Source organism: Carassius carassius, chromosome 20, assembly GCF_963082965.1.
Source record: "Carassius carassius chromosome 20, fCarCar2.1, whole genome shotgun sequence".
NCBI classification, from domain to species: Eukaryota; Metazoa; Chordata; class Actinopteri; order Cypriniformes; family Cyprinidae; genus Carassius; species Carassius carassius.
Genome location: NC_081774.1, coordinates 14497998 through 14517633, shown reverse-complemented (window position 1 = coordinate 14517633; position 19636 = coordinate 14497998). Strand labels below are relative to the sequence as shown.

Genomic DNA, 19636 nt, shown 5'->3' with positions numbered 1-19636 from the left:
TACAAGATGGCAGCACCCGGCCGACTTCAACTTCCGGTCGGCTTCCTTGCAGCCTGGTTTTTACACGGTCTATGGCATAAACGTATGTATTTAAATGTATATATATAAAAAAAATATTTTAAATAGTAATAATTTCACAATATTACTGTTTTACTGTATTTTTGATCAAATAAATGCAGCTTTGCATTAAAAAAATAAAAATAAAAATCAAACCCTATAGACTTTTGAACAGTAGTTTGCTGTGAACGTCTCTGTTAACATTACTGTGCTTCCCTCTAGTGGACAGATCAGCATTCAATCACAAACCAACATGAATGGTGCTGTGTGTAACTGACTTACATAAAACACAGTTTATATACCATCATTGTCCTACAGTGTTAACTGCAGAACTCAAACAATATTTAAAGCCACACAATATACATTTATAAAGAAGTCTAATTGAAATACATGGCAGCATTTCAAAATATATTACTTTAATAAGAACATTTCTTTTAAATAAAGTTAAATAAAGTTAACAAAACAATGAAGAAAAACTTTACTTGTTCTAATGCTAACGGCATGGAAAAGTAATCTTTTTAAAAGAATCTTTATCAGTACAGTAGGATAAATCATGAAATCAAACAGACAATTTTAATAGTACTAGATAGAGCTTTACATAAAAGATAAAGTGATTATGTGTAAAGTTATCTCTCGTTTTAACTACACAAAATGGGGGTCCATTTATAAAACCAGTGCTTGAATCCTAACCCATAAAGCATTTGTGTAATTCCAAATACCCTTTAAGATCATGTCACATGATCAATACCCTGCATTAAATCTGTACATATCCGTAAATATGACATTAATCAGAACAGTACTATACACCACACCCAGCTACAATATTCAACTTAAAATGGCTTGTTTTAAAAGAATCTATGGTTTTAAAATATACAGCTAAAATATTACATAAAATACATGGAAAAATGTGCCCTGTTTGAATTTCACAGTGCATAACCAAGCAAGGATAGACATCTGTTTCTGACCCATAACAGTAGCTGGTTTTCTGATTTGCACTGACTTTCCTTTTATTCCAAACCCATATTGAAATTATTATTGCACAACCGGTGCAAACCCTTAGAGGCTTATGAAAGAAAACAATACAATGTAAATCAAACATAAAAAAAAAAGCTCCACATCTTGCTTCCATCAGAATATATACTCGCCGGGTGGGTTACATTCCTGCAGTTTTTAAGCACTTTTTCCAGTCAGCAGAAGTGTACGCCTAATCCATACATAAATCACCACTCCAAGGTCTGCTGGTCCAGTCTTAACCCAAAGACTGCATCATAAAGTACCTGATGTACTTGTAAAAGTCTGTTTATATATCAAAATGATGTGGATACTAGCATGTATCATCTGCAAAAACAAAAAAGACCAAGACATGAATTCAGCATGCAGAGAGAGCAAAGCAAACAAAGTAATTTGAACTTTGGTCAGACACTAAAATAACTTGCATCAAAAGACGTTTTATAGAAGATGACGGGACACACTCACCATGATACCACCACTTGGTTTTCTTTGGATTCTTATTACATGTCTTTACATAAAAGGAGTTATCAGGAGGACGTCGCTGAAAAGCAAACCGTTTATTAGACATATAAATTACCATAATAAATGAATTTCATTAACCTTCCCCAATTTGGTTAATTATAGGTTACATTTACCTTTTCTTTGCAGCTTGAAAGCATGCTAATAATGCTCAAACAAACAGATTGCACAGACAGAGCTGGTGACCAGTCCTCGGTTAAAATAGATAAACAGATGTGACCGTTGCTATAGACGTGCGGATGGACGGGTATATTTTCTCCAGTGAACATTACCTAGAAACAATATATATATTAACAACAAGCATTTAGCTTTTTCACATAGACAAAAAAACCCTCCAACATATTTTAAAAGATTCAAAATTTACCTGAGGTGAATCAAAAGGATATCGACCACTGAATTTGAAGAGGAGCTGAAACTTCTCTCCTTCATAGAGAGTACCTGGAGCACCTTCCATATCTATAAACCACCTGGACAGACACAAAGCTGTGTATATGAGAACACAAGCACTGATTCCCTGCTTGTTAACTCATTCAGTACAGAAACTTAAAAAGTTTAAAGTTAGTCTACCCAGAAATGAAAATGTATCTTTACTCACCCTCATGCTGTTCCAAACACATGAGTATCTTTCATCTTCAAAACACTATTGAAGCTATTTTAATGAAACCTGGGCAATTTCTGTCCAATCGGCCAAGTGTTTAATGATTTTAAAGATTATAAAAACATGCATGTGATGCAAATATGTTTAAGCATTTGTTTACTACTTTTTAAGTGTTCTATGTATGTGTCAATCAATTTTTATGTCAATTATAAATGCGTTCATGTCTCTTCAAAAGACTTGGATCAAACCATTGATACGGATAACATTTTTTTTTTTTTTACTAGTAAAGGTTTGGGTTAAATGGACAGAAATACCTCAGATTTCATAAAAATATATCTCCATTTGTGTTTCAAGGATGAATTAAAGTCTCATAAGTTTGCAATGACATAAGGGTGAGTAAATGAAACTGAAGTAGTAGTCTAGGACTCAGAAGTGGAGGAATGTAATCCTGGGCCTCTCACTTCTGTCATTTTCAACCGGAAGATCCGGTTGACATACTGATTAAACATTATGAGGTCAAAATAAGTAAATAAATAAAAGAATGGATGAATTGTTCACAAATAAATCTATTTCATGAATTTAGAAAATACATGCATTTTCATGGCATGCCAACTTTAAGGAAAGGTTAGTTTGTTTAAATCTAATCCGGTTTCAGCTGCTTGACTGCTCGATCTTGCATCTTCACACATCTCAGGACTTACTCCGTGATTGTGTTCTGCACACTTCTCTCATTAAGAGTCATTCCAGGAGGTGGATCACTTTGCAACGCCAACAATTCCTTTTGTAATCGCTTCTGAAAGGCGGAAACAGCTTGATTTAAGTTATGCCTCAAAGTAAGAACAAGGAGAGCCCTCATTACATCGTTCTAAACCACTAATTTATCATTCTAATACAAAGGGTATAATTTTAAACACTTCCCCTTAATTTAAACCTATTGTCCGAAAAGTACTGAAAAATACAACTAGCAAACAGACTGCTAATAGCGAGCTAGTCATACAAACGAGTTGCATTGCTATAGAAGCTAGCGAATTAACAGCATTATTTACAGCTTCGGAAGAACTCTGCTAACGTTTCATAATTCCAGTTTGACATCTCTTTAGAAGTATCGTCTTCTACCTCCACAACAGTATGTGATATGACAGCACAGAGTTTGCTGGCTTGTCAGACTGACTGAACGTTAGCTAACAAAGTAAACAAACGTGCGTACAAATGAAACAGCTGACTGTCCTGGGTTTAGATTAGCACTGGCAGGGACAGTGGACGAAACCCGGTACGTGTCACAGCTGTGTGTGAAAAAATATTTATATTGTTATCTGAAAATAGTTGCTTTTGTATGTAGAGAGACTCTCACCTGCATAGACGCCATGATGAAAGCCCCGGTAGAGAGGCGATTGGCCGAGTGACGTCTGATCAGCCGCAATGCATAAAACACGAACAGTTTACAACGTTTAGACGGAGGTACTACAGGTGAACATGCTAACATCCACTTATTCTAACCGAAATACTCTAAAAATCCTCTTTTTTACGTAAGAAAATACAAAACAATTGTAATGTAACGCAATGTGCTTATTAACTTAATTAGGCATAATTTAAATCGGGACTGCGCTTGTTGCCACACTGTTGTCTCCAGTAAATATTGCTCAGTGTGGTTTTATTTTTATGAGTCAGTTTCACTTTAGGTACTTACTTACCTTGAATCAATTAATTTACTCCGTTATAGCAGAAAACATGTTTATTGAGATTTTGCGACAACGTGCCCCGCTATATGGGATAAATAAGTTGTCACGTGCTCTGCCAAGTAACACATATAAAAGTGAACATTAGAAAGACGAACTCATTAAAGGAAATATACAAAATAGTGGCCAATAAAAAATTATATATTTTAAACATAAAATGTTTTAATGTCATATTTTATCAATTTAAATGTCTTAATATATATAAAGACATTTTGATATTTTCCTTAACTTTTATAAGTCATTTATACCTGCAGGATATTAATATCATAGTAAACCTAGCTAAAATTATCACTAAGTGTCATTTACTTTCAAAAAAGCAAAAAGATGCCAAGGCCCCCATGGAGAACAGAATAAATATTAAATTTAACTGTTAAAGGATACTTATTTTTAGGATTGTGTGCCTAATAAGTGAAGTCACTGTTTGATTTAAAGTGATAGTTCACCCCAAATTTTACATTTTGTCATAATTTAATGCCTACCAAACTAAAAATGTACTGGCCTCCATTGTCTTCCATAGTATGGAAAGACATTAAAAAAAAGGGGGGGGGGGTGTTGGGGTTACACACAAGTCTGTTTGGTTACCCACATTCTTCAAAATGCCTTCTTTTGTGTTCCATAGAAGAAATAAATTCATACAGGTTTGGAACAACTTGTGATTAAAGGATGGCATAATTTTAATTTTGGGTTAACTATCCCAGGGTTACATGCACATTTGTAATTCACAAAGCAGAAAAAAATTAACAAAATATTTTCAAGAACAGCTGATTTTATTCATTAAACAACTGATGAATGACCACTACGGTCAATTACAAGACTGAGGAATCCACATGCAGAAAAGGTATAACAAATCTATTTCAACTGAATTTTTAACTTGTTAACACAAACAGATACTTTATAAAATTACATGTCTGTCAGGTTGACGCTAGTCATTAAAATATTTAATATGAGAGCATCACTTCATGCATCTTTATTTTGCAATATATAAATTATCAAGTTAATACTGTGTCAAATCTTAAAATAATAAAAAGTAAAATCAAAATACCTTAGATATCCACTAAAAAAAAAAAAAAAGAAAAAAACCAGGGGAAAAATACAGGTTAATATAACAAATGACCAAACACAGTTATATTTTGAATTCAGCACACCAGATCTCCGTTTGCATACCTAAACGTATTAAAGCAATAAAATAAACCAATAATATTTTGCTTTTCATATTTATTCTGCATCCAGACGTGTATATGAGTGTTTCTTTTTCATGTTTAACAATCTAAGAAGTTTGCAGCCATCAGAAGCTCCAGCGCTATCTCTGGGGCAATGGGAAATTCTGGGATTTCTGTTGAACTATTAGTATAGCGGACTTTATATGTAAAGTACATGCACACTTTAGAAAGAACGTGAGATGGGATCTCTCGAAAGTTGACCTCATTTGTTTCATTCTCAGCAAACTGGCCTGAAAAACAGACACAAAGCTATGTTACCATCACGTTAATGCTTTATTAAAATTAACACAAAAAAGAGAGAAAAAATTACACACAATATGTAAAACATCAAATTTAAAGAAATACAGAGAATGTGGAATAACTACTGCGGGGCAAAAGTCAGTAAGGATCCTGCAGTAGAAGGAAAACAATAATACAAAATACATAATACTAAATAAACAATGCAGCACTTATTTAAAATCTAAAAAATAGTGATTGATGCAATTTAAATTAACCTAATCCACTGTTATTAATTTATTTTTCAGCAAATACCCACCAGGACCACTAAGCATAGCTTTGATTGTTCCAGATGTCAGAGCGTGTTCTCTCTTCACGATAAACTCATGGCCATCAGAGGAGATCAACTTCACATACATGGCATCTGGCCCTTCACATCCACCATAGGTTTTTTCTTCTCCATCTAAAATGGATTAATTTGATCATACGCTCAATCCACCAATATAATATCATGCAGGGGGGGAAAAAAACAGTATTTTTATCCTTTAATCTAAGAAATGTATTTTAAAAGTGCCACATGGTTTATTTCCCCAATAACAGAAACTCACTAGGTCCAGGATAAAGTACTTTATTAATTTGTTTGCAAAAACGTAAAATATCTTACCCATTTTTACCACCGTCCCTTGTCAATCTCTGAAATATTAAAAGAAAACACAGGTTTAAATTGAAAGAAATTAACCCCACAAAAATATAATGCAACGTTAGTAACAGCATATATAGATGTTCATGAAAATGCTTGCAAAGAACCAAATGACTCTGTAGTCTACTTTATAGTGAAAAATAACGGTTATTTATATTGAGATTTGACACAAAAATAAAAAAGCTCCACTAGTCCAGTGAATTCCTGGGCCATGCATGCACTACAATAAATCAGAGTTAGCTCAAGCACAGCGTACAAATCGTGTCTTTCTGTAAATATTCCAGTAGACATCATTCGCACGAATCAAGATTAAATAGTCATACTTAAATACACTATATAATGTCTTAACTCACTAAGATCGAGCTGGTCAGGGATATTTCTCGGTTTTCTCTCCGATAAGCGTCTGGCAACTGCTTTCTCTGTTGTCACTGCCGACAACAGGAAACATTTGCTCGACACAGAATCGATGCACTTCTGATATTACAAAATAAGAGTCGTCTTCAATATGTGTTAATAAAAAATAAAAAAAACTTAAGAATTGCGTGTTTTCCGTTGAAGTATCTTTCAAGTGTAATGTGTAAGATATATATACTTCTTCAGACCAGTGGGGTGTATGAGTAGCCCATGTTTAGATGGACTGCTGTGTGCTCACCAACCAAATTGCTTCCGGTGTTTAGTGGGCTTGCTGTTGCTGTCTGAGGAAGTAGGAAAAACTCCACATGAAATAATGTATCAGCTTGGGATTTTGCGGGGGTTTCGGCGTCTGCCAAAAAAACAGCAACAGATCATCAGAAACCTTCAAGTTGCTGTTCGTCCGACATTACACAACAATGTGAATATCTGCCAATGTCATGCTCTACTCTTAAGAAGGCGGGAACATTTGCTGAATGAGAACCGAGGGTCATTTTTGAAAGTCCATGCGGAAAAGGTACCTTGTAGAAGACTACTAAAAATGCCATTTGATGTTAACCTTTCTGTACATTGTACAATTGTTTATGTAGACTGTGTCCATAACCATAGACTGACTGGCTGGACAAAAATAAAATAAAAATCAGGTTGTTATTTATTTATGCTTTCATCATTTGAATGAGTAAAGAAGTGTCCAAAAACATAAAATACGCTCACTATTTTTATTTTATTTATTTATTATTATATAAAATAATTGAAAATTATTAAAAAACCTGTACTGTATAAACACATAAAAAAAGAAACTGCAAAATTAAATAAAATGTAAATGTAAGAAAATGTAAATCCACATGCACAATCACATTATCTATTTAGGTGCTATTAAAAAAAAAAATGATTCTGACATTATATTTATTGTGCTCGAAAATATAAAGTCAATAAAATATAAATATAAAGCTTTAAAAAAATACTTGATTCAAAATACAAGTGCTTTCATTTTATTTTAAGAAACAACAACAACAACAATCTAAACATTTTAATTTAAAATCTGAAAAAAATCTTTTTTTTTCTGAAGTGCTACTCTTAATAGATCTGAATGTTTCTAGGTCCTGCCATATTGTGCTGTTAGATGTATAACCCCTTACCAGTCGAGTGTGAAGATGGAGAACTGATCTACACGGGCAACTTGGGAAAAGCTGTCCTTGGTAAATTGCCTGGCATATATAACACACAGCATTTATACTTGTAGAACATCTCTAAAATAATCTAATGGGTTAAATTTGCACTTTTGTTGTAGGTGTGAAGTTTTTCTCCTACTCCAGCAGTATGTTTAGTCTCTGTGTGGTGCCGTATGTCCTAATGAAAACAGGCATTGATGTAAACAGCTTGGCACTGCAGGTGGCGTTTTGTGGCATTATAGGTTTCTTCACATTTCTTACTCCTGTTCTCCTCCACTTGATCACCAAAGGCTATGTAGTACGTCTGTACCACAACAAGGAGACAGACATGTACACGGCCATCACTTACAGCGCTCTTCTAGTGGAGAAACAGACGGTCTTCCATCAGAGAGATGTCATTATTCCCAATGTCAGTCGGATGTTCACCAGTTTTTATGCCAAGAAACACTCAATGCTGGTTAACCCAATGCTTTTTCCTCTGCCCCACGACTACAACCACCTCATGGGTTACGATCAGCCCTTCTCTTTTGACACAGATGACTTGAACAAGCCAGATTAATGTTAACTTGTCCAAGCTAAATATGCCCAGTGTTAGTGGACAATCCAAAATGTCTTTTCATCATCATGGACTACTGTTATGTATTAAATATCAGCAGGCTGGCATGTCATCCAGTATAGTTGTGATGCAACAATAGTGTAAATAAATGAAAATTCATATTTAACATCTGCTCTCCCTCTCTAAATTCTTTGCTTGTTTCATTATTTTATTATATGGTCTGACTTCTATTTTCTAGTAGTTCCTCATTCTCACATCCTGTGCTATTTATAAGGGAAAATCCAGTGACCTCTCTATCTACAGGGGAAGTTTCACAGTAATGCAGTGCATTACTCTGACACTTTATATTAATTTCGGACAAGTATTTATTAGTTATTTCAGACCGAGAGATATTTATCTACTAGTTTTATTCACAATAAAGAACAATTATGATGCTTTTGTATGCTTCAGTTTTTATTTTTCATATCGTGGGATTGCCTTGTATGTCCTCTGTCTTTTCAGAGAGACGGTTATTTTGCTCCTCAGAGCAAGTTAGCGTTTGGTACAGCTACGAAGGTGAGTTGGAAAACATATTTGTAAATTTGTTGTTATACAACACTGATTGCTGAATGGCTCTGTTTGATCTATTCAAAGTCTTTGTTAGTACTTGACATTTCAACTTAGAGACTCAAATCATTTTCAGCAAAATATGTATGAGATGGGTGGGAAAAATATATTTAATTGGTTTTGCATTCTCTCACAGGATTATTGAATTCTGACAAATTCATTGAAATATAGTTTTTCCTTCCACCTCATTATTTCCAGCACAAATGTTTTGAGAGCGAATGGCAAGTTTCTCAGGGAAATCCAAAAGTTTTGATTCTCTTTGCTCTCTCTTTAATCAGGGCCATTGTATTACTTGTCAATGGCTGGTTCCCCCTGCTCTCGAGATGTGTCCTTGCACGTTATGACTTATACAGTAATCCCAAGTAAGTTGATGGAAATTGAATAGGCCTACTCCTGAATCATTACATTAAGTAATGCATATATAATATTAGGGTTCCCACTCTTTTTCAGTGAACATTTTTCAGGACTTCAAAGATTTTTCTAGGACATTTTTAATTAAATATGGTAACATATTCCTCTCTCCAGATGTCTTTAAAAACGTACAGTAAATGGCTATTATTTGACTATAATAAAGCCCTAACTTAACTACAATAAATTATTTTCAGAAACCAATTTAAATACCATAGCAAAAATGTTTAACTATTTGAATATACAAATAAGCTAAAAGTGTTTATTATGGATGGTAATAATAATATTAGATATTCATTTAAATAAAAAAGTACATACTGTACTTAAAGTATACACACATAATCAATTTTCCAGATTTTCCATGTGGGAAGTGCATTCAAAGCATATAACCCAATCTATACTTCATACAACTTTGAATAATGTGTGAGCTTGTTATATTAAAACTGTATAATGCCATTTCTCTTGTTTATATTGTCTTTCTAACTTGGCAACTTTTGTTATTCAGTGTTCACAGTTGCTCGTGTGGGATATCATGCTTGTGTTTACCTCAAAGGTCAGCTCTGGTTTGAGTACACACAGCCTTATATTCCTTGTGAGGATGCCAAAATCTGTTACATCATCAAAGGAGGTACTACATGAATATGTTTACTGCACTTTATCTTTTGTTGTAGTGATGAGGTTGTGGATATGATAAAGTGCTTTCTCATTTCAGAAACCCTGCATGAAACCACTCTATTTTATTTTAAAAGAAAAGGATTTTTTGCTCCTCCGGTAAGATTTTAAGACTAATGCTGTACCCATTTTGTTATGAACAAGATTTTAAGTCATTCCTGAAGCTTTACTAGTATACAGTAACAATGTAATGGTCACATTCTTGATTCCCAGTAAACATAAAAAAAAAAAAATTTGCTTGTAAATGCAGTGTTGCTTTGGACACAAGCACATGACACATGACAAAAAAGTTATGGAACAAATGTTGTTTTGTTTTCCTTTGAAGGGGGAATATGAGGTTTACGTGGATGTGAACATTGTTGATGATGCTGAAAGACTGCTGACATTACGTGTTAACATCACTGTGCAAATAAAAAGTACTGGTAGCAAGGAAAACATTTTTCAACAGTTGGGAGCGATGTAAAAAAAGTAAATACTAGCAAACAAAACAAAAACTTCCTGTTCAAAAGTTTAGGGTCATATAGTCAGATTTTGTGTGTGTGATATTATAGGTTATATTTTCTATGCAATTTCTTTAATATTATCAAGTGTTTGTCTTAGTCTGGACTGTTTTAGAGACTCATAATAGGTTTTAATTGTGAAAGTGTGAATAAATTACATTTAAATGCAAATTTCAATTTTTCAAATATCCTCTGAATTTACTGTAAGATTTTTATTTTGTGGCCAAAGTTCTGTTTACAGGCATTTCTTTGTACACATACTTCCAGGTACTTCAAGGGGGAAAAAAACCATGGTTCAATCCAAAAGAGAAGTTTTACAATAATGCAATGCATTGTGTCCTATTGTTATTAGTTTGTGATTTGTTCATGTCCCAGCTTTCAGAAAAAAACAAAACATTAAAAGACGGAGAGATTTAGCCACTGTTTCATTAAGCAAGAACAGCAATGATGCTTCTGTACCTTTCAGCTTTCCTTTGCTATATGGTGGCATCGTCTTCTATGTCCTCGGCAGAGAAACAGTTGGTTTGTTCCTCAGAAAGTGTAGAGATTTTGCACAGAACAATTCTTTCTTAACCGAGACTCTTGCTAATTTAATTTACATACTAGGCCCAATTACTGTTAATTTTGGACAAATTATGCTCATAAATCACCTCTTGTGGGCTTTGAATCTCTTTTCATGATTCTATTTGATATCTTTGTTATGCAATATAAAAAAGCCAATGCTCTCTTCAATCAGGGCCGTTATATTACCTGTCAATGTCTGCGTCCCCCTGCTCTCCAGGAATGTAAGTGTACGTACAATATAATGTGTGCAGTAATCCCAAGTAAGTTAATGAAAGATGTATGCTCTATATTGATTTTATTAGACATATTATATAGCATATACTTCATGGACCTGCCCATAGGAATCAAGCTTCACTATTCACTACCTGTAGAATATTTATAATAATAGTTACATGAATATACTGTAATTTATTATTTCTATGAATTCAGTTTTTAAATGATTGTTTATTTGACTTTTTTAATTCAGTGTTCCCAATCAGGCATATGGGATTTCGTACTCTTATTTACTACAAAGATCAGCTGTGTTTGGATCAAGTGCAGCCGGATGCTCCTTGTGAAGTTTTGAAAATATGCAACATTATCAAAGGAGGTAGTACATATCAGACTGTTTTACTACATTAAAACATAGTAGTCGTACAGCTGTGTATTAATGCATCTCACTTCAGACCAATTTCATGTTTTAGAAACACTTCATGATACAGTTTCAAATTTATGTAAGGAAACATTATGGACCGAAGGTGAGTGATCAACAGTAATGACTCGTCTTTTCCATTATAAATTAATATTACTAACATATAGCAAATCTGACAGGTAATATATATAGAGAAATTCTGTCACAACACTTTCTTTAAAAAAACGTAATTACAATTATTGTAATTAAGTTTCATTACTAACACATTCCCCATTTGAAAATAAAAATGTGTTCTATTTTGATGACTGAGTGGACACTAAAAACTGATTTGATCTTGTTTTGACTTCTACGGAAAATATCAGTATGCGAATTTGTAATAGTCTATATATATATATATATATATGCAGATATACAGTGGCATATCTGTGAAAATGTAAATAATTTTAACAAAATAACAGAGATCATACAAAATACATGTTATTTTTCTATTCAGTAATGTCTTGAGTCAGATATTTTACATAAAAGATGTTTACATATAGTCTGCAAGACAAAAAAAATAGCTGAAATTATTAAAATAACCCCCTTCAAAAGTTTGGGAATCCTTGTTTCTTAGCACTGTGTGTGGTTACCTGGAATATCCATGACTGTTTCTTTTATTTTGTGATGGTTGTTCATGAGTCCCTTGTTTGCTCTGAACAGTTAAACTGAGCTCTGTTCTTCAGAAAAATCTTTAAGGTCCTGCAGATTCTTCAGTTTTCCAGCATCTTTTGCATATTTGAACCCTTTCCAGCAGTGACTGTATGATTTTGAGATCCATGTTTTCACACTGAGGACAAGGGATTCTCAGGGATTCAACAGCTATTAAAAAAGGTTCAAACATTCACCGATACTCCAGAAGGAAACACAATGCATTAAGAGCTTTTAGAACTGGATAAAAACTTTTGAACCGGATGAAGATGTCCAAATTTCTGTATATATATGTATGTATATGTGTATATCTATCTATCTATCTATCTATCTATCTATCTATCTATCTATCTATCTATCTATCTATCTATCTACATCCACATATAAATACATATATAGCAATGCAGTGTTGCTTTGGATTCAAGCACATGACAAATTAAAATTAGATCCTTCGGAAGCTATGAAATGTATTTATTTATTTATTTATTTATTTATTTATTTTCACTTGCAGGGAGAATATCAGTTTTATGTGGATGTTAACATTGTTGATGATGCTGAAAGAATGCTGACCTTACATTTCAACATCACTATGCAAATTAAAAGTGCTGATCACAAGAATGCATTTTTTCAACAGATGGGAGGGCTATAGGACAAGAAAATCCTATTCTTAATAAAACAGAAAAGGCAAGATAAAAGTTTGTTTAGGAAATAAATTAATATATTTATTTAGCAAGGTTGCATTAAAACATGTACTGTATAATGTATTTGCATTAAAACATGTATAATGGTTATATTATCTGTTTTCAAAAGTGGTAATAAGAAATGTTTCTTGAGCACCAAATCCACATACGATAATAATATTGATTTCTGTAGGATCATGTGACACTGAGGACTGGAGTAACGGCTGCTTAAAATTCAGTTTTGCCATCACTGGAATAAATTACATTTTGAAATGTAATTTTAAAGGTTCCAGCATAAGTGATGCCTGTTTAAAAACTCAATGGATGTTTTTTTAGTAGATAAAAACAAAACAAAAAAGAAAGTAATTAATTATGTTTTGCCCAGGGCAATTCTTTCTAAACAACTCCTGCTATTTCAATATATATATAAATTGCAGTCTTTATGATTCCTTTGTTATGCAATTAAAAAGCCAATGCTCTCTTCAGTTATGGCCAATATATCTCCTGTCAGTGTGTGCATCCCCCTGCTCTTTAATCAGTGACAATGTGACAGTGTACAATATAACATGTACAGTAATTCCAAGTAAGTTTATGAAAGTTGTATGCTCTGTATTGATTATATTGTGCAATGTACTTAATGGTCCTGCAGAATTAAGCTGCACTTTTCACTATTAATAAATTATAATATAAATTGCATCTAATAATAAAGAAATTATTATTATTATTCTATTTTATTAATAATACATTTACATTACATTTATTCACTTAGCTGACGCTTTTATCCAAAGCGACTTACAATTGCCACATATGTCAGAGGTCACACACCTCTGGAGCAACTAGGGGTTAAGTGTCTTGCTCAGGGACACATTGGTGTCTCACAGTGGATTCGAACCCGGGTCTCTCACACCAAAGACATGTGTCTTATCCACTGCTCTAGCACCACCCCAATAATAATTATAATTAAAATAATTTATTATTATTGATTCAGTTTTTTTAAATGATTGTTTATTTGACCTTTGTCATTCAGTGTTCACAATCAGATGTATGCGATTTCATGCGCTTTTTAACAACAAAGATCAGCTGTGGTTAGATCACGTGCAGCCAGATGTTCCTTGTTCTGTAAATATGTGACATCATCAATGGAGGTACATATTAGACTGTTTTACTACATTAAAACATAATGGTTCAGCTATGTATTAATGCATCTCACTAAGACCACATTATTTTTACCCACTCCAAAATAAAACATATATGTGAAAATGGACCACAAAACCATTAATAAGGGTACATTTTTATAAGGATTAACAAAAATTGTCAGATTTGTCAGCTGAATAAATAAGCTTTCCATTGATGTATAGTTTGTTAGGATAAGACAATATTTGGCAACTATTTGAAAATCTGGATTCTGAGGATTCTGAAAAAAAAAACAATAATCACAATACTGAGAAAAGCACCTTTAAAGTTGTCTAAAAATATTTGCAGAAATTGTATGTCGTTCAGTATGTTTGAAACGTATGAAACCAGAAATAAAATAATTTACTGTACCATCTTCATTCCTCCATCACATGACAACTTTTTTTTTTTTTTTAGTTCCCTGTTCACAAAACCACTGGCACTTCCCCCAAAAAAACATGCAGCGGGTTTCAAACAAATAGTGCTTTACCACAATGCATTGTCAAAAGCAAAAACTGTTTTAGAGAACGATTAGTTTGAGTCTTGTACATGACAGATATGGTTCTTTTGTGCCCTTCAGCTTTTATCTGTTTTTTTGCATTATTTTGCATGTCATCTGTGACTGCAGAGAGAACATTATTATGCTCCTCAGAAAGTATTGATATTTGGTACACTTTTGATGGTAAGTGGAATATCAAATACTTCTTATATACACACTTCATACACACACACACACACACACACACACACACACACACACACACATATCATGGGGTCAGTAACATGATCATTTTAATATGCTGATTTGATGCTTAACTTTTTGTGAAAATGATATTTTTGGGGGATCCTTTGATGAATATATAATTCAAAAGAACAGCACTTATTAGGAATAAAAATATTTACAACATTATACTGTAAAGGCCTTTACTCTCACTTTTGATCGATTTAATGTGTCCTTTCTGAATGAAAGTATGAACTTGTTCAAAAAATAAAAAATCTTACTGAACTCAAACATTTGAACAGTATAGTGTACATACAGAAACTATTATTGGAAACCTACATATTAGTAACCCACAAAATATGATACATATTTTTCTTAATTGAATTATGAACAGCTATTACTGTCTCTTTAATCAGGGCCACTGTATTACCTGTCAGTGGATTGTTTCCCCTGCAAACTAGGAGTGAATATGTACTCTGTAACTTATAAAGTAATCCCAAGTAAGTTTGTGAAAGATTTTAAGTTGGTAATATAATATAGTCTGATTAGTCTTATTATAGTCTTTTCTTCTTTGTGGAACAGTCTGTTTAATTTAACCATTTTAATGGTTAAATCACATTTTAATGTGACATTTGCCTTGTTTTTCAGTGTTCACAATCACTCGTATTGGATATCATGCTATTATTTATTACAAAGGTCAGCTGTGGTTGGATCATGTGCAGCCAGATATTCCTTGTGAAGACCTCAAATTATGTTACATCATAAAAGGAGGTACTACGTGTAATATATGTTTAATGCATTATATTTTAATGTGGCGATACAGCTTGAATACCATTGAGGATGTGTCCTTGTTTCAGAAACACTTCATGAGACTTTTCCACTTTATGTGAAAAAGTTTTTTGGCCCTGAGGTGAGTAATATGTGCTTTATCCACTCCACTTTAAATTAATTGAATCCTTCAGAAATAACATGTATTAAAATATACAGTATACTATAAATGATAATACATAATAAAGATAAGATTAAAAGCCATAATCTTATAGTAAAACCGATTTTGCTATTTTACTTTACAGGGAGAGTATCAGATTATCCTCACCATAAACGTTGTTGATGACCTTGAAAACAAACTGCCAATACAATTCAATGTCACTTTAAATGTGAAAATCGATGGCAATAAGAAAAACAAATTCTTTCCACATCTGGAAGGGGTGTAGGACAAGCTTTATTTATTTTTCAAGTCAAATTATTTATTCTGTATTTTTGGTTCAGCTTCCTGACCAGATCAAGTTATCATCATTCTAGCCATTCCATCTCAAATGACGGATATTAACACTGTTTGTTTGTATAGTATTTTGACACCAGGTAGTATATTTAAGAACATTTAGATTGCGCCAAATGATAAAGGCCGCCTCTTTAGCCCAAACAGCAGCCTGTCAATTAGGAACTTGATTCTTCTTCCTGGATGCATGGCGCATTATCAGCTGCTGAGTATTGTCATTCATTCCGAACTGCCTCCTGTTTGAAGTTTGGACAGACTGAAATAGTTAAAGGAGGTTAAAATAACAGCTTTATCAACAGTGTCTGCCATTAGCTGGGAGTAGCTCTCACTTATTTATTGTAAATGTGTGTCTTGTGAGACATTACCTGACACTTGATAACAGAAACACGAGTAACAACATAAAGTATAACTTAAATGTTGTGTGTTATGCTTAATGAATGCAAATATTAATAATTCGCAAGTATATAAAAACAAACAAGACAATACAGTGCTTAACATTTTTTTTTTTAAATTTACAAACATATCATTATTTTAGCAAAAATTCTGTAAAAGCAGTAATATTGAGAAACTCAATTACAATTCAAAAACAGATTAAATATGTTGTAAGTGTTTTATGTTATAGAACTTGAAATTTAATTCATTTCTTTTTCAAAATTCATTGTCAGAATTTTCTGAGTGCTGATTTGGATCCAGATTTTTTTTTTTTCATGATTCTTCAAGACATGGAAAGTTAAAAAAGACAGCATTTATTTGAAATGGTGATTCTTTGTAATGTTTTAAAAGTCTACTGTCACTTTTGTTTTATTTAATTTCTTTAAACAAAAAATCTTTATTTCAAAACTGTTTATAGAGGATATAGACAGACAGATAGATAGATTTCCACTGAATTTATGTATTACATCACTTAGTACATTTCTCGTATGACATAAAACAATTGAATCTCTGATGAGCACTAGTAGACACATGCTGTATTTGTGGGAGTGATATATACAGTATGTGTGCTGGAAGGAGAGGGCCCACTACCGCTCTTGTCAAGAGGGTTGGGTGTGAGATGGCATATTCACAGTGTGTGTGTGGGTGTTGTAGGCCTGACAAGAGAGAGCAGGTGTCTCAGGACGGGCTGACCTCGCAGTTTTGACCCTGGGGGCCTATCAATCTCAATCTAATGGCAGGGAGGGGGCAAGGAGGGGTAGGGTTAATTAGGCAGCCTCCCTATCAAAAAAAAAAAAGAAAAATCCACAAAAAAGTGAAGTTGAGATAAAAATGTTTTAATTTTGAATAAATTAATGGACTACATATCATGATCATCATCTCTGTGTCCTCAAGCAGCAAAACAAAGTACTTGATAAGACTAAATTAATTACTTTACATATTAATTACTTAATAAAGTGACATTTTTGCAAACAAAAAAAATAAAAATAAATAAAGTGTTGAGACATATATGTGCAAAAGAGTTTGCTTCTGGTTTGAAGACCTCTGAACCTGATTGTTAATTTTCTTTTTTTTTTTTTAAAGATTACAAATAAAAAATTAAATTCAGATCCACTTTGTTTACAATGGCTCTTTACCGCAAACCTTTTCTTTAGTAGAAGTGATGACCTGTGAAATATGAGCCGGTTTATGTAGTTTGAGATGGTTGAGGTTTCTCACTGTCTCCCATTCACATGCCACAAATTCTGTGTAACCGATACTGTTTGACCTTGGCAATTCCCACGAAAATATTTCTCAAACTATACCGGATCTAAGTTGGTCTCAACCAATCGGGACGAAAGATATTTTCAGAAATTATGCAAACAATGACCCAACGCACCGAAGTTGGAGGAAATTCCATCAGTGTTGACTGAGCGATGTAGGGGTGTCATAGAATAGGCTACCTCGGAGTGATCTTCTTCTCGTTTGCGTATCAGCAGAGGTTTAATGAGGTAAAGTGTCTTGTGAGACTAGATGCTTAATGGTTGCGGCTGTTTAGAAACAGAACTTTGTGTGTTATGTCTGTTGGTTGAGCCTCTATTTCAGGCTCTTTCTATATTAACTGTAGTCCACTATGGGGTCCATGTTCACATACTAAAAGAGAACAACAAAGCAGCTGGTGTGTGACCTTCCACTCTCTCCTTTGAGCTCAGAGGAGGAGAGAGACGACATAGGCTGGCGCAACTCTCATGGTGCTCAAATACAACCCTCTCCCAGCCAACAGCAGCTGCTTCACACTATTTTGGTTTTAGGATCACCACAGCAATCCTCCAGACAAGGAACAATTTTCACACTCAAGTTGGAAGGACTGCTCTAAAATAAAACATACCTGTCAACCCTCTACAGACACCTTGGCAATTGAATTGCCATTAGCAAGTGCATTTTTTAGTTCACTCACCAGACTGATAAGACTATATAAATATGTATATTATATATTTTATATTTCATATTTATTTTACTAAATATGTTTGTAAAATGGCACAGCTTTTTAAATATCTGAAATGATAGAACTTTAGTATTTTGAATTAAAACTTGGTAACCAATATATATATATATATACACATATATATATATACACACATATATATATATATATATGTGGAGAAAACTAACATTAATACTGGTAAGATAATAATACTACAAATTCTACTAAAAATAACAATATAAAATGCAGTAAGGATTAACGAGCTGCTGGATTCATAAATATTAATCAGGTTGTGTATATTCGCTAGACGATTATAGGTGAGCGCCAACCAATGAGATTTTTGCTTGCGCATTAATTCCGGCTAATAGCAGAGAACCTGTCAGTTCTAAAAGCTGAAGAATTCCAATGGAACGCTGTTATTTTGACAGAAAAATATAACAAAGAATATTGTTTAAGTATAGTGCGTCAATTCTGCATGGTATGTAAGACTCTCTCGCTCTGTCTCTCTCTGCATGAGAAAAAAGCCAACTGACGGCGAGTTGTGCCCCTTCACACTGAAGTTTACGGTACGCGAAATACATGCTGCGCATCCACAGAGGTGAACGGAAAAATAGCACAGATCGCTTCTAGTTCGACGAAGAGAGAAACTCTGAAGCGCTCAGTCGAAGTGTTCTACTTAGCTTCCAACTCACACACTGGCGAGTAAAATCTGAGAATTTATTAGCCAGTGGCTAATATTAGACATCATTTAGTGGCTCAGAGTAAAGATTTAGCAGTAGTAGAGGGTTGCCTGTAAGTCTAGAGAGAGATGGCATGGAAGTAATGGAAGCCCCTCTCTCTTCTCTGCCTAATAATTTACTGCATTAATGTATGTAATCATTTCAAAACTCTTCTTTGTCTAATAATAGGTTATTAGACATGATTTGGACAGGGTGTTGGTCAATAAAATGGGAAAAAACAATGCTAGGACATGCTTCAAGACTTTGAAAAGTCACCTTTTTAATTATAATTTATATCAATAATTTCCAAAAAAATAATATATATCTATATATACGTTTCATTATCATTAAGGTGTGTGGGACAGTTCATATCAAAACTTTCAGCAACATTTTTCCATATGTTCA

At 33.5% G+C, this 19636-nt stretch overlaps 3 protein-coding genes across 5 annotated transcripts; 1 reads left to right on the top strand and 2 right to left on the bottom strand.

The window, feature by feature from the left end:
* Positions 1–453: 453 nt before the first annotated feature.
* ube2wa (ubiquitin conjugating enzyme E2 Wa) lies at positions 454–3936 on the bottom strand. 3 transcript variants are annotated; one of them, XM_059501784.1, is made up of 7 exons: positions 3877–3936; positions 3537–3591; positions 2887–2978; positions 1952–2054; positions 1704–1859; positions 1534–1609; positions 454–1395 (listed from the first exon to the last, which is right to left on the bottom strand). In XM_059501784.1, the coding sequence occupies exons 2-7, from the start codon at positions 3549–3551 to the stop codon at positions 1382–1384; spliced, it is 456 nt and encodes a 151-aa protein (XP_059357767.1). In that variant the 5' UTR covers positions 3552–3591; positions 3877–3936; the 3' UTR covers positions 454–1381. The 3 variants fall into 3 exon arrangements, with proteins under 3 accessions (XP_059357767.1, XP_059357766.1, XP_059357768.1); XM_059501783.1 differs by lacking the exon at positions 3877–3936 and having other exon boundaries at positions 3537–3693; XM_059501785.1 differs by lacking the exons at positions 3537–3591; positions 3877–3936 and adding an exon at positions 3232–3253.
* Positions 3937–4669: 733 nt separating this feature from the next.
* On the bottom strand, positions 4670–6504 carry elocb (elongin C paralog b). The gene is made up of 4 exons (XM_059501779.1): positions 6408–6504; positions 6022–6052; positions 5677–5820; positions 4670–5371 (listed from the first exon to the last, which is right to left on the bottom strand). The coding sequence occupies exons 2-4, from the start codon at positions 6023–6025 to the stop codon at positions 5181–5183; spliced, it is 339 nt and encodes a 112-aa protein (XP_059357762.1). The 5' UTR covers positions 6026–6052; positions 6408–6504; the 3' UTR covers positions 4670–5180.
* Positions 6498–8362, top strand: LOC132096432 (transmembrane protein 70, mitochondrial-like). Its single transcript, XM_059501778.1, has 3 exons — positions 6498–6985; positions 7569–7667; positions 7760–8362. The coding sequence occupies exons 2-3, from the start codon at positions 7592–7594 to the stop codon at positions 8197–8199; spliced, it is 516 nt and encodes a 171-aa protein (XP_059357761.1). The 5' UTR covers positions 6498–6985; positions 7569–7591; the 3' UTR covers positions 8200–8362.
* The last annotated feature ends 11274 nt before the right edge of the window (positions 8363–19636 follow it).

What these genes read in the sequence shown, in the direction of transcription:
- ube2wa (XM_059501783.1), bottom strand. Translation starts at nt 3,668, where the DNA reads ATGTTAGCATGTTCACCTGTAGTACCTCCGTCTAAACGTTGTAAACTG. An exon ending in TCATCATGGCGTCTATGCAG is followed by an intron (nt 2,979 to 3,536) that starts GTGAGAGTCTCT and finishes TCCGCCTTTCAG; the next exon opens with AAGCGATTACAAAAGGAATT. An exon ending in TTTCAAGCTGCAAAGAAAAG is followed by an intron (nt 1,610 to 1,703) that starts GTAAATGTAACC and finishes TTTGCTTTTCAG; the next exon opens with CGACGTCCTCCTGATAACTC.
- elocb (XM_059501779.1), bottom strand. An exon ending in AGCTATGCTTAGTGGTCCTG is followed by an intron (nt 5,372 to 5,676) that starts GTGGGTATTTGC and finishes TCTGTTTTTCAG; the next exon opens with GCCAGTTTGCTGAGAATGAA.
- LOC132096432 (XM_059501778.1), top strand. Translation starts at nt 7,592, where the DNA reads ATGTATAACCCCTTACCAGTCGAGTGTGAAGATGGAGAACTGATCTAC. An exon ending in CTTGGGAAAAGCTGTCCTTG is followed by an intron (nt 7,668 to 7,759) that starts GTAAATTGCCTG and finishes CTTTTGTTGTAG; the next exon opens with GTGTGAAGTTTTTCTCCTAC.